We start from the raw sequence: 18,734 nt of genomic DNA, 5'->3' as shown, positions 1-18,734 counted from the left end.
GGGACGCTGGTGTCTGGGCCTGCTAGTCTGTAATTAAACCGTGACTGAACGTCACTTGCTTGCTTACCTGATTTGCTCGATCAGGCTCTTGATGAGCACGGGCTTGATGCAACGAATACGTAAGTCTGGAGGAAATCAGCTTGCTGGCGCCCATGGGGTTGCGCTGCTTCATCTCCTTGTCCTGCTGTTGCACAACATGAAAGTAAATGTGTGCTTGGTTGGGTCAAGTCGCGTCCCAGAGTACTGCGCCAAAGTGAACCCATATGTCTGTATGTATATATACAGTCATGTGAATGGTCCCTCTTGAGTCTGGTAAAGAAATAAAAACAGTAGCTCTCATACTCTCAGAGAAGGTCCTTCCAGGAGTTTAACCACAAAATGACTCTCCTGAAGACTGCATGCGTCTGCACAGTGTATTAAGTGTGTGTATTTCCATCACTGTTAATGTGGAGCATGGGTAAAAATAATATGTGTTGCCTGATGTAAATAAAAGAAGCAGCTTTCTGATCCAGAAGTTGAGGCAAACTCGTACAGATATTGGAGGCGTTCAGTCTATCTTGCTGAACTTGTCTGGTGGCAGACACGCTGCTTTTCTTGTGAAAGTTGCACGGCCTCTGTGACTTCCCTCTCCAGACTAGGCAGTAGTGACAGCTCTTCTGTGCTGAATGTAGGGTCTACTGTAGCACAAAGATGGAAGGAGATAAAATTGTTCATTGCCTTATCCATTCAAGTTCACTGCAGCAGTTTATTTTACTAGGAGTTAAGAATGGTAGGTTTAAGGAGTTCTCGCAGCACAAAAATTGAGAATTGAGGGACCTGAGCATCTGTTGCTTTAGTGGTGCTTAATAAATGTCCTGCAAAGCTCTTAAATATTTTATACTATAGTACCCAGGACTGAAATATGGAGTATACTGACATATCTCCTGTCAGCTGACAACTGAACGTGATGAGACTATAGCAAAATGTATATTGAGGTATGTACGCTTCTGGTAGTATAATAATTTCAGTTGTTGAGCACTACCAGATCTTACAGCAGGAAGATTCCTAATGTACTAATTGCCAAAATAAAAGCCTTGATGGCGTTGCTGACAGTTTCTTATCTGTTCTTCACTGGTATTTCCCAAGCCCCTTGTAGGTAATTAATTATATGCAGATAGTTGTGAGCATTAGCAGGCTGCGGGTTTTGGGAGTAGGGCTTTTTTTTTGGTAGTTCTCATTTCCTATCCCAAATCAATATTGATTTTGTGTTAAACCTGGCATGGTTTTGCCAGTACAGGACTTTAGCATGCTATTTTTCTGCTAAGAGATTAATAATTTAAGCAATTCATAAATTGGTGTTCATAAGATAGAATTTGTAATTAAACGTGGATTAACTCTAAGCTGCCACTCTGATGAGATTTCCACACAATAAAATCCTTGTTACATTGAGAAAAATAGTTTGAAAAATTGTCTGCTGCGTGCTACAGACTGCACATACGTTGTCTGTAACAGGCTCAACTGAATTCTGACATGAAGGCACATCCGCATCCTTCAGTACATTTAGGGTTGTCTGCCTATGCCACCTGGGAACAGGTTGTTAGTTCTGAGTGAATCATGCTGCACTTGTCCCAGTCCTTTCCTTCCATTTTTACCTTTGGCTGTTCTTGCCCTCCATGTTTCAGGGGTTCACCATCCTTTCTTTATAAGCAAGCTCTGCCCTGCTTTTATTCTCTGGGTGCTTGACTGTTAAAGGCAGCAGGACATCAGAAGAAGATATCTTCTATGTGTACTGCCATTTAGTATAAAGGTGCTAGAGCTCCAGACTGGCTGTAGACCTCAGCCCTTTGGCTTATGGACCACGTTCTGTTATATCACTCCAGAATATCTGCAGCTACTACCACTCTAGCTTGTGTGTCTGTTTTGGCAGCCATTTTGCTCTTTGGTCTCATGCTCCATACAATAGCTTCAGTCCAAAATGATCTGAATATTGAACACCAGGAAGTTCTAGCCAGGAACAAGCTATGGCCTGCAGGTAGTAGGATTAGTCCAGTGCCAGACAGCAAGCTGAGCCTGAAAGGAGGTCCTAGATGCTCTGGGATGAAGAGTAATTTTAATTTTTTGCTAGATTTTCCAATTTTAATTTTTGCTAGAAAATCCGGGAATGATAAGAGTTACAGCTCTCTCTAGCTGGAACTAAACAGATGCACACAGGACCTGATTTAGTCCTGGGCTGAGACGAGGCAGAACAAAAACCATCTTGGAACCAAGGACAAGGTTAACCTCTGCTGCAGAGAGCTGGTTTGCATCAGTCTGAGAGGGCAGGCAAGAAGTCTCGCTGCCTCATGAACATGCAGAAGGTTGTGGTGTCCCTGCAGTCACCAGCTGATAACGGAGAGGTGAGACCATGGTGCCTGGCAGTTACCCTGCCTTTGTTTTCCTGATTCCTTCAGCACCCAGGAGTCCTAGGGTGCTACAGGGGAGAAAGGTGAGCATATCCATTAGCCAACAGAGTGAAGGAGGTGAAGGGATCAGGCTTTTCAGCAGCTGTGTGTATTTAGCCTGTGACCTGTTGACATATTCCTATTGTCTTAATGGCCAGAGGTTGAGTTTTGCTGAGGCTCAGCCTGTTCCTGTCAGTCTGTCACTCCTCTTCCAAGCTTGCACTGAAATTCTTTTGTTTCCACATCAGTGGCAAGATGAGTTGATTCTGCTGTAGCTTGCGTGTGAGCTGTTAACATGTATATGGAATATGACATTTTCCAGTGCTTTAGACTTTTTATTCTGACCAATTATCAGTGCAGCTATTATGGATAACGCATCATGGATGTGCCTGCTTCCAGCAAACATACCATTCTCTGGTGCTTTTCATGCAGCTCTTCTCACATGTTTGCTGAAGCCCAGGCTTTGAGAGGAGGTTTGTCTTAAAACAAATCTACAGGCTTTATTTATCAGTGAGGAACTTTCTGAAAGCTCCCAGTGTGTTCCACCCCTCTCTAAAGCAGGGAAACGCTCAGGAAAATTTCTACCTACAGAGGCCATCCTGCTGTTATTAGCATGTTATTTTTTGCACATATGTTTATTTTGCCTTGCACAGAGCCAGTGTAGTTGATTTTGGGAAAACGTAAGTATATGCTTTGTCTTTGTTCTACCTCGTTCCCCTTATCTGCTCTGGAGTGGGGAGGACTAGTGTGACGAAAAGGCCCAAAGAGACCAGACTGGGCAACCTGGGTATCTTGCACTAAAACCAGCTTGCTAAAGATCTTGGATGTATCGCTTTTCTCTCTCGTCACTTCTGTGGCCACCCCTCAGCCAAGGATTCTTGGCAATTTCTGTTATATTTGTGTAGGACGCAGCACAAACTAAGCACCTTGGGAAGAAGCTTGTTTGCTGCAGCAATAATCAACAGCTCTGCTTTAGCTGAAAAAAGTGCACTTTTCCTGCTTCTGCAGTGGCCAAGAGGTGTTGGGCCATGATCTATAAGAGCAAGATACAGACAGAGGATCTGGGGGTAAGGAGAGAACATAAAGGCCATTCCAAGAAGTGAAGCTTTTTCTTCACGAATCTGCGCTGTAGGTGGCTGTTGAGTGTTAGGGTGTTATGAACGGGTTCAGTCCAACCCTGAGGAAGAATCGAATGACGAGGGTGCACCAGTGCTGGCAGGGAAGAGAGAAGAACCCCTTCCTTTGTGTACTCCTGTGCCTGCGGGACAGAGGGGGGACTATTCATGCCATCAGCCATTCCAGAGCAATTGAGGAAACCCAGAACAATAAGCCCCTCTATGGCCTGTTACCCGAGTTAAGCACCATCCTTGCAGCCTTACCAGCCTCAAACATCAGCTTTGGGTTTTGGTTGCTGTGCGCCAGAATTGCCTGAAAACAGCTGGCAGTTTGTAGCTACTGATTTCTGAAAGACAACTGAGCCCTGTCCTCCAGGTCACACTGGACTGGGGGGCAGTTCTGGGAAGGTCTCTAGACAGCTCGTACCTTCTTAAACCCCCAGTGATCACATCAGGTCTGAGGTGTAATCCTGTTTTACTCTTCAGCACTCCTGCTCTGAACTGGAGATCTACAGCAAACCGCAGGCACTGAAGTGGCGGCAGTCCATAGCTGGCATCTCTCCATCTACTGGCCCTGGAAACAGATGACTGAACCCCAGATAAACTGCTTGTTTCTAGTCATGCAAATGCTCACATAATCTGTCAGAAGCCCTACGATAATGCAGTGCGCTCCAGGATACCAAACCCTGTTGGTAAAATGTCCATCAGATCAAATGCAATCATCTTAAATCATCTCTGCCTTCTTGTAGCTGAAATGCTTCTGTTAAGATGTCTGTCTGTAACTCAAACTCAGGCATCTTTCACATTTACTTGTCTCATGTTTTTCATCACAAGCACTGTCAAAGGAGCTGCAGAAAAAAACGTTACAAGCCTCCAAGCTGGTGCTATTGCCATATTGCACTCCACTTGGAAGAAAAACCTTAGTAAAGCACCCCAGATCCAGTATACTCACCTGTGATGGGTTGCCGCTATATTTTAAGAATCAGTAACAAGAGACATACATGGAATCATGGAATGGTTTGGGTTGGAAGGGACCTTAAAGATCATCTAGTTTCAATGCCCCTGCCATGGGCAGGGACACCTTCCACTAGACCAGGTTGCTCAAAGCCCCATCCAACCTGGCCTTGAACACTTCCAAGGATGGGGCATCCACAACCTCTCTGGGCAACCTGTTCCACTGTCTCACCACCCTCACAGTGAAGAATTTCTTCCTAGTACCTAATCTAAATCTACCCTCTTTCAGTTTAAAGCCATTACCCCTTGTCCTATCAATACACATCCTTGTAAAAAGTCCCTCTCTGGCTTTCTTGTCGGGCCCCTTTTAGGTACTGGCAGGCTGCTCTAAGGTCTCCCTGGAGCCTTCTCTTCTCCAGGCTGAACAACCCCAACTCTCAGCCTGTCTTCATAGGAGACGTGCTCCAGCCCTCTGATCATCTTCGTGGCCCTCCTCGGGACTCGGTCCAATAGGTCCGTGTCCTTCTTGTGTTGGGGGCCCCAGAGCTGAACACAGTACTGCAGGTGGGGTCTCACATCTGTGTCATTTGGTAACTTACTGCAGAGGCTGACAGTTCAAAGTTCAATAGGAGAAAAAAACACTTCTGAAGAGATGCACTGATGATGAAACTACACAAAACAGGATTATTTATCATCTCCCTTGCCAAAAAGGAGAGGTCTCTCTCAAACATTTACATTCAGCCACCTTTGCTAGTGATCAGACACTACACAAACACATTCTTCTTACTAACCCCAGGGAAGAGGGAAAGACATTTCTGCAATTGAATCTGCATGTAAAAGGTTTTAATGAGCACCAGAAACAGCACAAGAAAAGGGTCAGGGTGCTGCGGCCAGGGCTGGGTGCTGGGAGCTCTTGTAGGAGCTCTGTTGCTCACAGAATTGCCCCTGGTAAACAGTTGGTATAAGAGGTAGGGTGGGTGAGGTGCTTGTGATTTCTAGAGACAAGTCCAGGAGAGCGGTCTTTTGCTAGGCAGAGATATTTGCATTTCACGGAAATGAAACAGTGCCCGTTAACTAGGAATGGCCAGAGTGTCACCAGCATTAAACTAAAGCAAATTGGTTTCAGGGATATTTAGGTTATTGGAACTCCCTGGAAGAGGAGGTCAGTGGGTAGAACAGAGTAGAGAAACCTCATCATGAGGACAAATTGAACAGACGCTACCCAAGGCATTAAGGTTCACAGCCAAGTGGAATCCCTGGTAGGAGGATCGCTGCAAAATCAATTAACATGCCAGCTGGATAAAGAGAGACCTTTCTAGTTTAGCAAAGGTAATTTCATGAGATGGGAGAACACTGCTCCCACCACACACCCCCCCGTCCCTCCTCAGTACTTCTCGCATTTGCTTGGTGGTGATGTTGGCACTTTGGGGCTCCACAAGCTATACAACTTGCTAACCTAGCAAAAGATTGATTGGGCTTAGAACAAAAATACAGGCTATTGAGATGACAGGCTGAATGACTCCGCCAGGAGTCCAACACACCTGAGACAGTGAAAGGGAGGAGAAGAGGTGGAAGCAGGAGGGAGACTGTCCGCTTTACACAGCAACATCGTTAATCCATTCAGCTTCTTCAGCAGCCGTAGTCTGTGGGCATGGCTTTATAATGATCATCTGCCAGTCAAGCCACTGCTGAAAGGGACTTCTCTCTCCAGCCCGCTTGCTCAGTCAAAATCTACAGCTGCCTGTCCTCATCATGTGTACTTCCATTGCCATAAGCTGAGAGAAGTTCAGGGTGACTGCAAAGTCATGAATTAACTAGACGTTCCTCTTCAGAAAATGGGATGGGTTTATGAAAATGTGGGAAGGGACCCAGCACATCTACCAGCGTAGGAATCCCCGCTGAAACCTGTGCAAAGTTGAAACATGAGGAAAGAGACGTGTTTCAGAGTGCTGGTCGGCAAAAAAGCTCTCTGCTGTGTAGCAGGATACTGTACCGCATACCTGAGCTCTGGGGAACTTCAGAGAGTTTGTAACACCTCTCCCTGCGGCATGGTAGATGATAGCAGTCCAAATCACAACACACTCATACTCTCACAGCAAATCCCCTCTCCCTTACAGGGACCTGGGCAGAGGCTCTGCAGCTGAGCTTACATGGCATAGTTAAGATTTCAGTGGTGCACAAAAATGCAGAGTAAATCACAAAGCCATGAATTTAAGCTCTCATCTGTTCCCTTCAGAACATAAACTCATCCTAATATTTATTTCAGTTATTCCATAGTCCACAGTAGTTGCGATGCCAAGAAATTGGTCTTCAATGGGGACATCTCACGAGTGACTCCACAGCTTTTGGGGGAAGCCAACCAGCTGACAGATATAATAGGGAAAAGATTCTGAAACAGGTAAAAATTCAGATTTTTAAATGGGTATAAACTAAACAGGTCAATAGTATATTGCTTTTCATGATGCAGTTCTTCCCACCAGGTTTCATATTCCCAGGGAGGTGGGGAGGGGGAGATATTAATATTTTTGGCTCATGTTAATCAGCCCCAACTAAAACCAACAAACCCCACAGACAGCTCTACAAACAACCTCCGCACAACTGACTGCAACACCATCTCCCATAGACTGAGCAAAGCCAGGCAGTAACATACTTCACAGCGCAGCCTCTCTCTTTCACAGCTGATCACACGGATGACATTTTCATTAAACAAGAACAAGAGGTTTTAAGGGCATAGACTCTTCATTAGAGTGAAAGTGCTGTCATTTATAATGCAGACAAGACATACCACCAGCTGCAATGTCCCTCAGGTGAAAGAGAGTGGCCCAAGGGGAGCAGCTGGTTGGGGATGCACCAGTTAACACAGGAGAAACTAGGACACCTTCAGACAGCCAGTCACACCCTTGTCAAAGCACTTTCTACATCAAAGGCTCTGATTTGCCTCCTGCTGTTTCAGACAGGGCAGTTCCAGCCATTTATACCCCGGCCCCACATCCAGCTTCACTGCAACACTTCACAGTGTAACATAATGTACCCTAAGGTAGGGTGCCTTTTACCAGCAGTAGAAACTAAGTCTGTTCAGGCAGATTTACAGGCACGGCAGTGCAGGTGTAGAAGGAAAGGCTGTTTTCGTACCTGCCCATTCTTATTACACAAAATCCCCTTCTTGTCAGGGCTTAGTGCAGTAAGGCCACACTATTTCAGTAGGTCACTTGCCGTATGTTTTATGATGGATTTCTTACATTAAAATCACAAAAGTGACTGAACCTGCATAGAATTAATCTTAATTGATCCTTCTTTGGAAAGGGACTTAGATAAGGCATATCAAGAACTAGAGACAAAAAACCACCATCGGGCAATTAAAGTCTTTGCAGGAAAGACTACTTCACGTAGCAGTCAGGATGTCAGCTGTCACACTCCAGGAACTCGCACCACCACAAGTGAAATCACCATGACTTAGAACAGTATTTTTCTCTCTCAGTTTATGGCACTACACACTAAGTGCAACGAAAGAGCCTTATTTTTTATACTCTGCTAGTCCAGTGAATTGCCATCTTGCCCCTACACCACAGGGACAGTTGAGACAAAGCTATTTCTGTGTGAACGGGTCTCTACACAGGTACCATTTTTCCCCAACTTTCTTGCAGCTTTAACTGTAAAAGTTACCACCCTAAGTACAAATGGTCATTTCTTTGAAATAAATCTAAAGAAAATAGTGAAGTTCTGTACAGGACTGCCTCCTCAAGAGCATATCCTTATTTTGGAAGCGCAATGAAGTTTAAAACCAGACAGTGCATTTTTTTTTTTTCATTAAACAGTTACTGAACAGAAGAAGAGAGACCGAGTAGTTTATTTGATGTTATTGCAGACCACAGTATAATTGGACGAATTTGGATTATGTTGGCCAAAGCATACAGTCTTCAATGCTGTTTTACACCACAATCATATAGGCCATGCACATTCAAGAACAGCATCCGCTTAGTCATCGTCTTTAAGCTTCTTGATCTTATACTTATGGCGCTCAATTTCTTTCTGCAGCCGCTCTATCTCTTTCTGGTGGTGATGAATCTCTTCCTCGTGGTGTTTCCTTAGGGCAGCGAGCTGCTCCCTCTCCTTCTCCCTGCAAGAAAGCACGGCACAAGGTGCAGCACCCGCACACCCGGGGGTCGCCACAACCCTTTAGCGTGGGGCTCGGGAGCCGGCGCAGAGGCCGGACCTTGGCTACAGGTGAGGCTGGCGGAGGCCCAGCGCTGGGCCGCCAGGCCGGGCCCGCTGGCGGTTACCCGGCGGGGCGGGACGGGACGGGGTGGGGGGAAAAGCTGCTTGTGCAGACCCCGCGGCGACGGCCGTCAGCGGGGGCGCAGGCCCCGCCGCACCGCGCTCACCTGAAGTACCGCTCCTCCTCGGCCGCCTGCTTCTTCCCGAAGGCGCCCCCCGCCTCGCGGATGGCGCCGCCGCCGCCGCCGCCCTTCCCGGCGCCTTTGCCCAGCTCGCCCAGCTGCGGGGAGAGACGGCGGTGAGCGGGGAAAGAGAGAGGCAGGCAGGGAGGGAGAGAGGGAGGCCCCCGCCGCCCGCGCCCACCTGGTCGGCGCCCGAGCCCGAGCTCCAGCGCTGCTGCTGCGCCACCAGGGCCCCGCGCAAGCCGCCCCGCGCCGCCGCCACCGCCACGGCCGCCATCGCCCGCCTGCCCTTGGAGCGCCGGGCGGACGAGACCCACCCCTCGCGTCACGGCCCGCGCATGCGCGGCCTTCGCTTCCCCACACACGCCTTTCCCCCGGCGGCGCGGGAAGCTGGGGGCCCGTACGGCCCCGGGCCCGCGGCCCCCCGCCCCCTCCGCTCCCCGCGGCCGGGCTGCGCTTCCCTGTCCCGCGGCCCGGCCGGAGCTCCCCCGGGCGGGGCGGAGGGCCGGGCCGTTCCGTCCCCTCAGGACGCGCCCCCGGGGTCCGGCCGCGGGGCGTCAAGCAGCGGGGAAGGGGTGGACGATGGTGGTGGGAGAGGGGGGGGGGGGGAGGGAGCCTGTTGCTATGGCGCGCGCGGCGGTCACGTGCCGAGGGCGCCGCCCGCCTCGCCGGCCTCAGCGCCGTGCTCACGTGCGCGCGCGGCGTCACGTGGTGCTGGCGATGGCGGCGGCGGGGGAGCCCGGGGCGGGGGGCGCCGCCGAGGAGGCGTTCCTCACCTTCTACAACGAGGTACCGGCGCCTTAGCGCCGCCGAGGCGGCGGGCGGCCCCGCCTCGCTTCCCCGGGCCCTGCCCGCCCGCGGCCGGCGGGCGGCGGCCTCCCCTCCCGGCGCCGGGGCCTGGCGGGCCGCGCGGCGCCTGGCCCAGCCCGGCCGCCCTGAGGGGAGCCCGCCGGGCCCCGAGGCTGGCCCTGGCGGGCCGTGGGGCTGCCCCGGGCCACTGGCGGGAGGGAGGGTGGGGCGGGCGAAGCCGCTGGCGGTGCTGGGCAGGGGGCGAGCGAATGGCCGGGGTGGGCGAGCGGCGGGTGCCGGCGGGTTCGTGGTCGGCCCGGGGAGGGCCGGGCGTTCCCCCGGCTCGCTGCCGCCGGCCCCGCGGCGTCTCCCGCCCTCGGAAAAGCCTCTGTTGTGGCTGTGGGAAGGAGCCAAGCGTTAAGCTCTATCTCGCTCCCTCGGATAAACGCGGTGGGAGTTGTGAGCTCCGCAGCCTCTGAGTGTAGCCCTCCGCTGTGGTCCCCTGCTTGGCCTTTTTGTGGACAAGCTGTCATTCGGGAAGGTGCGTGGGGCCCCTTTCTCTCAGCCTGTGCTAGTCTCTGTTACTTTGTGCACAGCTTGGACATGTTTACCTGAGCCTGCCCACAGAAAGGTAGTGCCAGTCTGGTGGACGCTTATTTCTTTAAATAAAGGTGAACGTTAAATGTAAATGCGTGGTTTGGTTTGGCTTAATACTGTAAAGAACAAAAAGTAAACTGACCTGAACCAAATACTGTGTGGCCAGAATGAAATGGACTTGTATACTTGCACCAGTATCACTTAATGTGTTTAATGGGCTATCCCACCAACAGTGGGTTAAAAGAAATGTTGCAGTAGGTTTCCAAGGAATCACGATGATGGTGCTGGTGTAGGAGCAAAGGTAGGGGAAAAGCCGTGGTTGTTGGGCCAGACATAGGAGAGACAGGCAGAAGTGCTTTATAGGGTTTTTTGTAGTTAAAATGTAATGTTAAAAATACTGTCGTGCTGTAGAAAAGGCTAAAAAATGTTCTCTGCTAGTGCTTCAGTAAAGTAACTACAGGCTTAGGATGAGCAAGAGGTATTGTGAATTGTAGTACAGGATGATGATGGCTGGTGGAGTAATCACGTGGGAAAACAGGTAAGCACGTTGTGATTGTCAGTTCATATAGGTCTCTCTTGTTCTTCAGGTAAAGCAAATTGAAAAACGAGACTCTGTTTTAACATCAAAAAACCAAATTGACAGGCTGACCCGACCTGGATCTTCATATTTCAACTTGAACCCTTTTGAGGTTAGTTTCAACATTTTATCCTCCCTTTGTACTTGGTATACCAATTTGCAGATTTACAGGGTCTTTATTTTAGTAAAAGGACTGAACATAAAGAAAGGAAAAAATTCTCTAGATGTAGATTACTGTGCAGAAGGCTTACAGAAGACAGAAGGATGGTGTATATGTGCTCGCTCTCTTTTTCACTGTTTTATGGCAGGCACAAACTACATGCTTTTGTCCCATTTCCCCTGTGCAACAGCACTGGAAGATTTGGCAGATTAATGAGAATGTAACAGCTACCGGTACCATGCTTGTCAGGTTCTGTTCTGAGCACTCTTGACTTGGCGTTTCTAGTTGTGTCTTCTATTTTGGGTGTTCATCCCACTGAAATTGCATAGTGCATAGAATGAGAGAAGGACTCTCACTGCTCACAGTAGCGAGCAATCTTTTGAGGAGTCACTGGAAGACAGGTAATTCCCTTGCACATTACATAGTTTGATTCCACTTGCTGTCAGTTATAAAGTCTTAACGAGTATGAAAGCCTGAGGAAGACAGTAAATAAAACAATCTGGTGTTCATGTGGAGCTGGCTTTCCCTGTGTGTATTTCTTCCCGATGTCATCTTTATCCGCCTTTTTAAAGCCTCAGGTGCTTTTTGTAGTCCCAATTCAGGGCTGGTCAGCCAGATCAGTCAGCAGATTCACCTTGACAATGTTCAGTTCTGTGTAGGTCTTAGTACTTGACTTGGAAAGTACATTGCGAAAGCCATTTAGAAGTAGACTGTAGCTTTCCTGCGAGAGAGTGGTTTTTATTTACAGATTCTTAGTGTCAGACCATGTGCATCTGCATTGCCTAGGCTCACTTTTTGCTTAGGGCTTCTGTTCAGTAAATTAATTCACAAAAGAGCTTCTAAATGCTGCCACATCTCTAAAGATCAGTAGACAAGTGGGCTCGTTCATGGAAACCAAACAGTAAAACTCCCCTGTCTTCTTTTAAAATGATAAAATGAATGAATTCTTACGAAGTAGTGTGTTTCCTGCCCAGAGTTCTCAGTTATGAATGATCTGACAGTGTCCCAAAGCCACCATATGCTTCCTCCTCTGCCAGACTAAGCATTGCTACAGGACTGGTTGAAGATTTAGATCTATTGTGGCTATTTAGGGATGGCAGCTGTCTACATGAGACTTGAGTGTGGAAAGGACACTGGCATAGTCGGAGGAATCTAGCATTGCTAAAAGTAGAATGTCCTAAACATGGTGTCTCTTAAAATGTTTCTGTTTTACTAGGTGAAAATTCATGTCCTGAAGCAGCTCCCTGATGGGGGGAGCTTTCTGGCATTGTGTCTGTATGCCAGTGAACCAAGTGTTTAGAGCTTGCTGCTAGGAACCTGAAATATGGGGAATATCATTGAACTTGCTCTGCTCTCATGGTCTCTTTTAGGTACTGCAGATGGATCCTGAAGCCACAGATGAAGAGATAAAGAAAAGATTCCGGCAGGTATTTGGCTTTTTGCACTTGAAGCCTCTGGAAGGAAACTAGAAGCTCTGTAGAGATTGTGCAGCTGTGCTTGGGAACAAGAAAAATGGTGGTAAAGCTGTATCTGGGTAGAGGAGTAGCCATTTTGGGAAGAAATGCCTAGAACAATCTTTGTGTCAACAAGAGGAGAGCTGCAGAATGTCCCTGGTCCATGCATGGTATGCTTCTTTGCCTGTAAAGTGTGTGATGGGGCTATTGCAAACTGATATGCCCTTGTATAATCAGCTTATTGAACTTTAGTTCAAAGAGAAGGTCAAAATTCATCAGAAATTAAGAACTGAGAAAAGGTGTTTTTCTCAAATGTATGGACTTGGATCCAGAAATGTATTTTCTGTGAGGTTTCTTTAAGAATTTCAGTGGTCATTTTTGGTGGCTGGGTTACCTGGAACAGCAGCAAGTCTGCTCACAGACCTGTCTGCATTGCCCCATGCAACACAGAAAACATTACCCCAGACTTACCCTGCTGACAGATCTGCAGGAGAAATTTGAGTTTAATCAGTGCATGCAGCAAAGAAACACAATATTTGGAGAGCTGGAGCCTCACACCTGAATTAGTGGTGTAAACATCAAGAACTGTCTTTAGACAGGAAGCTGTGCTGGCTGTCAGAGGAACACGCCTGCCAAGTTGGTGATGGGATATGGGCTGCTTCTATATGTGGGAAGTCGGAGGATAACCTTTTAGTCTGTTGCTGACTTCTCAGTTCTGCGAATCAATAAACCAGGGCTGTCTTAGCTTTAGGCTGGTAGAATACTACAGGGAAGTGTTTTGAAGTCAATGGGATGAAATGAAAAAAGTGCATGGAATTGTGTATCGATCATCTAAAATCAAACATCTAAATACAGAATGTGGAACAGCCAACAGAAGGAAAAAGACATTGGCTGTATCAAATCACAGAGTAAATCAGGAGCATGGTGCTGTTCAGGACTGGAGGCAAACCTTTTTCCTGTGAACTAGGAAGTGCCATCTGTAGAGTTCAGGAAGTAATTATTTTGCATTCTTTGGCACTGATGCAATTTCAGTTGCCGCGCTGTGACTGGTTTTGAATGTTATACTAGGAAAGATGCAGATAAACTAGAAAGTCCGTACAGCAACACCAAAAATAAGAGGTCTGAAAAAAAAAAAATGCCATATGGGGAAAGTTTGAAAGAACTTTCTCTTTCTTTAGAAGAGGAAGGTGGGGGACGTATGCTTTCCAGCCCATTTAAGGTTGCCCTAAAGATCGTAGTGATCAATGTCCTGTCTCTGCTGGGTAAAGAGTACAGGAAGGTGTTTTCTTAACTCTCAGTAAAGGAGCCTAAGGAAAAACTTACCCACTCTATTAAATAGTTTGATACTTGAACAGCCTTAGGGATACTGGAGAACTTCTTGGGAGACGTTGTTGAGTAAAAGGTAAACTTTGGTTGAGGATGATCTTTGTAGGTTTGTTTCTTCTTAAGACCAAGGATACAAAACTTGGGTGACCAAGGGGTTCATAGCAGCTCCAGGCACTGCAGCTGAAAGGTGTTTATATTGTTCTGCACATCCCAAGCTGCAGCTTTTCTCAGACAGCCTGTTTATTACAGGGATTGTATTTGATTTATAAGCTTTTACTGATGCATACTTCTATGTGTTGTCAGCTGATTTGTCTATATACAAAGGAATGTGATCCCCTGTGATTCCTTCTCTCTGAGACTATTTCCCTCCTGTCACAAAAATCTCTGAAATATTCTTCATATTTGGCAATGATCTTGATGGCAAGATCCTTTCTCTTGCAGCTGTCAATATTGGTGCATCCAGACAAAAATCAAGATGATGCAGATAGAGCCCAGAAGGCATTTGAAGGTAATGCTCTCACCCTTTTTCTGGGCTGATAGTAGTTGGACTGCCATTTTTCTGTAGCTGGTTTAAATGTTTATTAGGGGCGGAGGCCCCAGTGACAACAGAAGGAATTGCTGTAGAGGCACTTTAGATGAGGGAGGTGTGTGGGGTGGCATTTCAGCAGAAAATTTCACTAGGTGGCAGTAACTGCATTGTCAGATCACAACAGGGACAAACATGTCCGTTGGGCTTTGAGATTGTTCAAGAAAAACTGCTTAATCTGTGCATTAGATTTTATTCAAAGACCACACGACAGAAGTAATGTGATGGTTTTAGGTGTATGCTTTGCATTATGGTGAGGCATTATGCACCTTAAACTTACGTCATGCCCTATAACTAAATCACTTGTTAGGAGTGGTACTTTCACCCTGCTAACTCCAAAAGGTGTCTGACAGTTTCTGCCATTATTGTACCCCAAATCTCATTTGACTAATCGTGATATCACTTACCTAGATGTATTTAAAAACAAACAAACAAAACCCAACCAAACAAAGCCCCTTTCAATTCAAGGAAATGAAATTTGTATGGTCAACAAGAAGCAATCTTGTGATCCCTTGTGAATGTGACTATTGTTGCTATTAATGTTGATGCTTTTTGTTAGCTGTAGATAAAGCATACAAGTTGCTGCTAGATCAAGAGCAAAAGAAGAGGGCTTTGGATGTGATACAGGCAGGAAAAGAATATGTGGAACACACTGTAAGTATTCTGTAGGAACGTCTGGGGTGGAGGTGAGTGGTAATCAGTCACTCATAATTTGCTTTTTGGTACACCCACTGCATGTTCAGGTCATTAAAAGGTGAGCTGAGCAAACCTCATAATGAAGCTGTGCAGGTGGACTCTGAGCTCTTCACGGCATGAACAAATGTGCTTTGTCCAAGACTGCTGTTGAGCTCAGTGCAAGATAATTCAGTGAAATTCAGTACTTGAAATAATTAGGTCAGACCACATGATCTGACCTAAATATTTTTTTTCAAGTCTGTGAATGAATAATGCAGTTCAAATGTATGTAGGTGGAAGAAAATAGGTGATGACAGCAGGAGACTGCAAAGTTTGGGGGAAAATGACCTATAAGATAAGAAAAGGAGCTTGGATTGCATTGGCCAAGAAGTTAGTTGAGTGATCTGGATGGACTAAAACACAACAAGCTTGAGAAAGCAGATGATATGGGAGAGCTCAGATACTCTAAACCAAGGAACACTTCATGTTCTGCTTGTTGTTGTTAGTCTTTTGAATGTTACAAAGCAAAATAAACTTCCTGCTGGTTTGGATGGTGTGTATTGGATATGAATATATCTTAAAAACAAACAAACAAAAAAACCAACAAAGGGATTGTGTTGAATGAATAGTATCTAACAGTATTTTTAATTACTACAGTTCATGTGACAGTGATCTTGTATGTGTTTATCTGGACCTAGGATGAGGAGGTTTTGGTCTAAAATAAAACATCAATCCAAATCAAGAACTTACTGTCATCCAGAGTTCTTCCCACACAGTGGAGTAGAAATGCAGAACTACTTGGATACAATTATGTAAGCCCTATAAAACTTTTTAGGCTCTCATTTTTGTTCTTAATCTTTAGGTGAAAGAAAAAAAGAAGCAGTTGAAGAAGGATGGAAAACCTCCCACTGTAGAAGAGGATGATCCTGAAGTTGTAAGTCATATACTGTTCAGAGAAACTGGGGAGTACAAAACATGTTTCGAGGAATTAAGAGTCAAAACCAGTACAGAAGTATTTATTAGACTTGTTAGTGTTGTAAATCCTTGCACTTACAGAAGAACAAATTCTGAGAAGCCACTGTAGAGTACCATGTGTTGGGTAATACCTGTATATTTTAGAAAATAGTTTAACTGTAGTGTAAAGAGTAAATATATCATGAGGTTATATAGGTCAAAATACCCAATTCTTTTCTTGGAGCAAGTCTTCATTGCTTGCACATCATGCGGTCTTTTTTGAATTTAATTTATTGTTGTATTCTGAATGCTGGAACTGTGGTGTTCTTGCTGCCAGCAGAGGAACATATAGAACCCACAGCAGCATGTCTAAAATGCGTTAGTGACGTTTTGTAGTAAGAGCTGTTTCAGGTGTTTCTTCCATATAGCACTTGAGGATAGATGTGCTGTTCTGCAACAACTCACTTTTATTAAAAAAGGCATGACATAACATAGTTCTTCTTGCCTGGTTTCTAGTCTGAAAAAGTCAAGTGATATTAGAGGCTTTAACAGAATGGTAGATGATTATCGAACACTGACATCATTAGCCTTACTGTCATCACCTTTTTTTTTTTTCTTACAAAGTCATTTTTTCCTCTTGATATCACCACAGTAACCCCATAACCATCTTATTTTCCATTGATTTTCAGAAGTCTTTGCTGTTCTTTAATAATGAAGTTTGTTTTAAGTATACTGATATTTCCTGGAAAGCAAACGCTAGACTTTTAAAAGACATCAAGAAGATCTGCTGGGAAATTACTATCTAAACAGTGCCCATTTTGCTTTTTTTTGTCAAATGTAACATTGCAAGACTTTACAGAAGAATAAGAGAGCTTGAAATGAACAATTCTATTTAGGCACAGCTTCATGAATACAAATGAAAATTAGACTAATATGGGGCTAATAAGTAGTTGTTTCCTGGTGTCAGGGCCAGAATTTAGTCAATAGTGTTTTATACCTTTTTGTATGCCGCTGCTACTGACTGCTGTCAAGGCAGGATACGGAGTTATATGGACATACATATGCTTTGCATTCTTTTTATGCTTCTTACATTCTTACATAAAACAGACTTCTCTAACTGTGTTAATGGGCATTATTTTAAGACTGGATTTGTGTTTCACAGTTCAAACAAGCTGTATACAAACAGACGATGAAGCTCTTTGCTGAACTGGAAATTAAGAGGAAAGAAAGAGAAGCTAAAGAAATGCATGAAAGGTATGAGCAGCATTCTGCTTGTGCAGTTCAGGCTCTTCTTCCCCCCTCATGCTTCCTCGGAGAAGATAAGGAATCATAGACTCTTAGAAAAGTCTAAGTTGGAACAGACCTCTGGAGATCATCTGGTCCAACCTCCTGCTGAAAGCAGGGCCTTGGATTAGATTAACAAGGGTTCTGTCAAGCTGATTTCCAGTGGTGTAGATTCCACCACTTCTCTGGGCAACCTGTGGGTTGTAGAGCTCTGCGCTTGAGAAATGCAAACAGGAAACTTGCCCTCCTGTATTTAAGGCATTGATATATTTGGTATGCTTATATACTTTTATGTGTATACATGGAGGCCAGCCAAAACAGTGAAATAGTGACTCGTTTCTGCATGTTGTTAGCACACAAAGAATTGATTTTTAATTTTAATTAAGTGCCAGAAATACCCTGTGGCGTGTGTGATCCTGAACTCTCTTAGGTGTTTTGATCACATGTTGCCTGAGCGCTCACTGTGGGGGCACTTCATAGAGTGGCGTTTCAGTACTGGTCAGTGAAGGCAGTCTGGGAGATGGTTGCAGGGCACTACTTTTAATTGCAGATGAAAATTGGGGGGGGGGGGAATTTCATTCTTACCTTGCATGCTGAAGTGTTTATTAACTTCTCAAATTGTGTACTCTCAATAGTTGTAGAGACTTAGAGTTATGAAGGAGTCCAGCTTGTTTTGCCGAGCAAGAGAAGCTGACTCACTGTCAGTGGTGCCATGTCACAGACATGCTGTCAGTGGTGCCAAACCCATCTTCTCTGCTCACTGCTCTTCCAGATTTGAAATAAAATTCTATTTGCTGTGCTCTCTTAGGTGCGTGTATTTATCTCTTCTGATAAGCACTTCAATCTGTCAAGAAACCAGAAGAGCTTTCCAAGATGTTTTGAAAGTATTACTGTGTTTCTTTGAAGTAGCCACTTTTGGGTTCATAACTACTTTCTGGCTTCCCTTCCAGGAAGCGGCAGAGGGAAGAGGAAATTGAGGCACAAGAGAAAGCTAAACGAGAGCGAGAATGGCAGAAGAACTTTGAGGTAATCAGCAACTTAACTTACAGGATGGGCCTTGGCAATTCTTGGCCATGCTGCAGGGAATGCCCCCAAAGAGGGACTTTTTGTCTGCAGGTACTATAAGATAATTTAAGTAGACGCTTAGTAAAGATCCTGCACAAGCCTGGGTTTTGCCCTTGTGTGGGGAGAAAAGCCCACCAATGGGGCTTTGGTATCTCTTTCCAGAACCAGGTCTGGTAAATTAAGGTGTAGTATTTTTCAGCTCTGTCAGCAGTTCATTCCTGTCCCTAGTCAGAAATTTGAATTGCTGCTTAGCCCAGGTCACTGGTGACCAGTAAAACTTAATCTGGCAGCTGTTCAGCCACTAGTGTGGACTGTTGTTGGTACTTTTCAGTCTGGTTGCTAACACTTATGGAATCTGTATCTCCTGTGAGTATCAGAGAC

At 45.8% G+C, this 18,734-nt stretch overlaps 2 protein-coding genes across 5 annotated transcripts in view; one reads left to right on the top strand and one right to left on the bottom strand.

Annotated features, from left to right (window-relative positions):
• Window positions 1-8,318: 8,318 nt before the first annotated feature.
• Window positions 8,319-9,233, bottom strand: ATP5IF1 (ATP synthase inhibitory factor subunit 1). The gene is made up of 3 exons (XM_052810946.1): window positions 9,068-9,233; window positions 8,872-8,984; window positions 8,319-8,606 (listed from the first exon to the last, which is right to left on the bottom strand). The coding sequence occupies exons 1-3, from the start codon at window positions 9,161-9,163 to the stop codon at window positions 8,465-8,467; spliced, it is 351 nt and encodes a 116-aa protein (XP_052666906.1). The 5' UTR covers window positions 9,164-9,233; the 3' UTR covers window positions 8,319-8,464.
• Window positions 9,234-9,547: 314 nt separating this feature from the next.
• DNAJC8 (DnaJ heat shock protein family (Hsp40) member C8) overlaps window positions 9,548-18,734 on the top strand; it is a 26,985-nt gene continuing 17,798 nt past the window's right edge. For all 4 annotated transcript variants that reach the window (XR_008238695.1, XR_008238697.1, XR_008238696.1 and 1 more), the window contains exons 1-8: window positions 9,548-9,675; window positions 10,860-10,961; window positions 12,380-12,436; window positions 14,231-14,297; window positions 14,935-15,029; window positions 15,913-15,984; window positions 17,167-17,258; window positions 18,239-18,314. Coding sequence is in view for 1 of the 4 variants with exons in the window: in XM_052810945.1 (XP_052666905.1) it covers window positions 9,607-9,675; window positions 10,860-10,961; window positions 12,380-12,436; window positions 14,231-14,297; window positions 14,935-15,029; window positions 15,913-15,984; window positions 17,167-17,258; window positions 18,239-18,314 (630 nt within the window). In the remaining 3 variants the exon portion in view is untranslated. The remainder of the gene's footprint in view (window positions 9,676-10,859; window positions 10,962-12,379; window positions 12,437-14,230; window positions 14,298-14,934; window positions 15,030-15,912; window positions 15,985-17,166; window positions 17,259-18,238; window positions 18,315-18,734) is intronic.

The sequence above is a fragment of the Harpia harpyja genome, chromosome 16, assembly GCF_026419915.1.
Source record: "Harpia harpyja isolate bHarHar1 chromosome 16, bHarHar1 primary haplotype, whole genome shotgun sequence".
In the NCBI taxonomy this organism is placed as follows: domain Eukaryota; kingdom Metazoa; phylum Chordata; class Aves; order Accipitriformes; family Accipitridae; genus Harpia; species Harpia harpyja.
Note: the sequence above shows the minus strand (reverse complement) of the source record. Positions and strands in the feature narration are given on the sequence as shown.

Excerpts from the sequence above, each read along its gene's own strand:
- ATP5IF1 (XM_052810946.1), bottom strand. The coding sequence starts at position 9,163 with ATGGCGGCCGTGGCGGTGGCGGCGGCGCGGGGCGGCTTGCGCGGGGCC. Across the intron at positions 8,985-9,067 it reads CGGGCTCGGGCGCCGACCAG|CTGGGCGAGCTGGGCAAAGG; the intron begins GTGGGCGCGGGC and ends CTCTCCCCGCAG. Across the intron at positions 8,607-8,871 it reads GAGGAGGAGCGGTACTTCAG|GGAGAAGGAGAGGGAGCAGC; the intron begins GTGAGCGCGGTG and ends GCTTTCTTGCAG.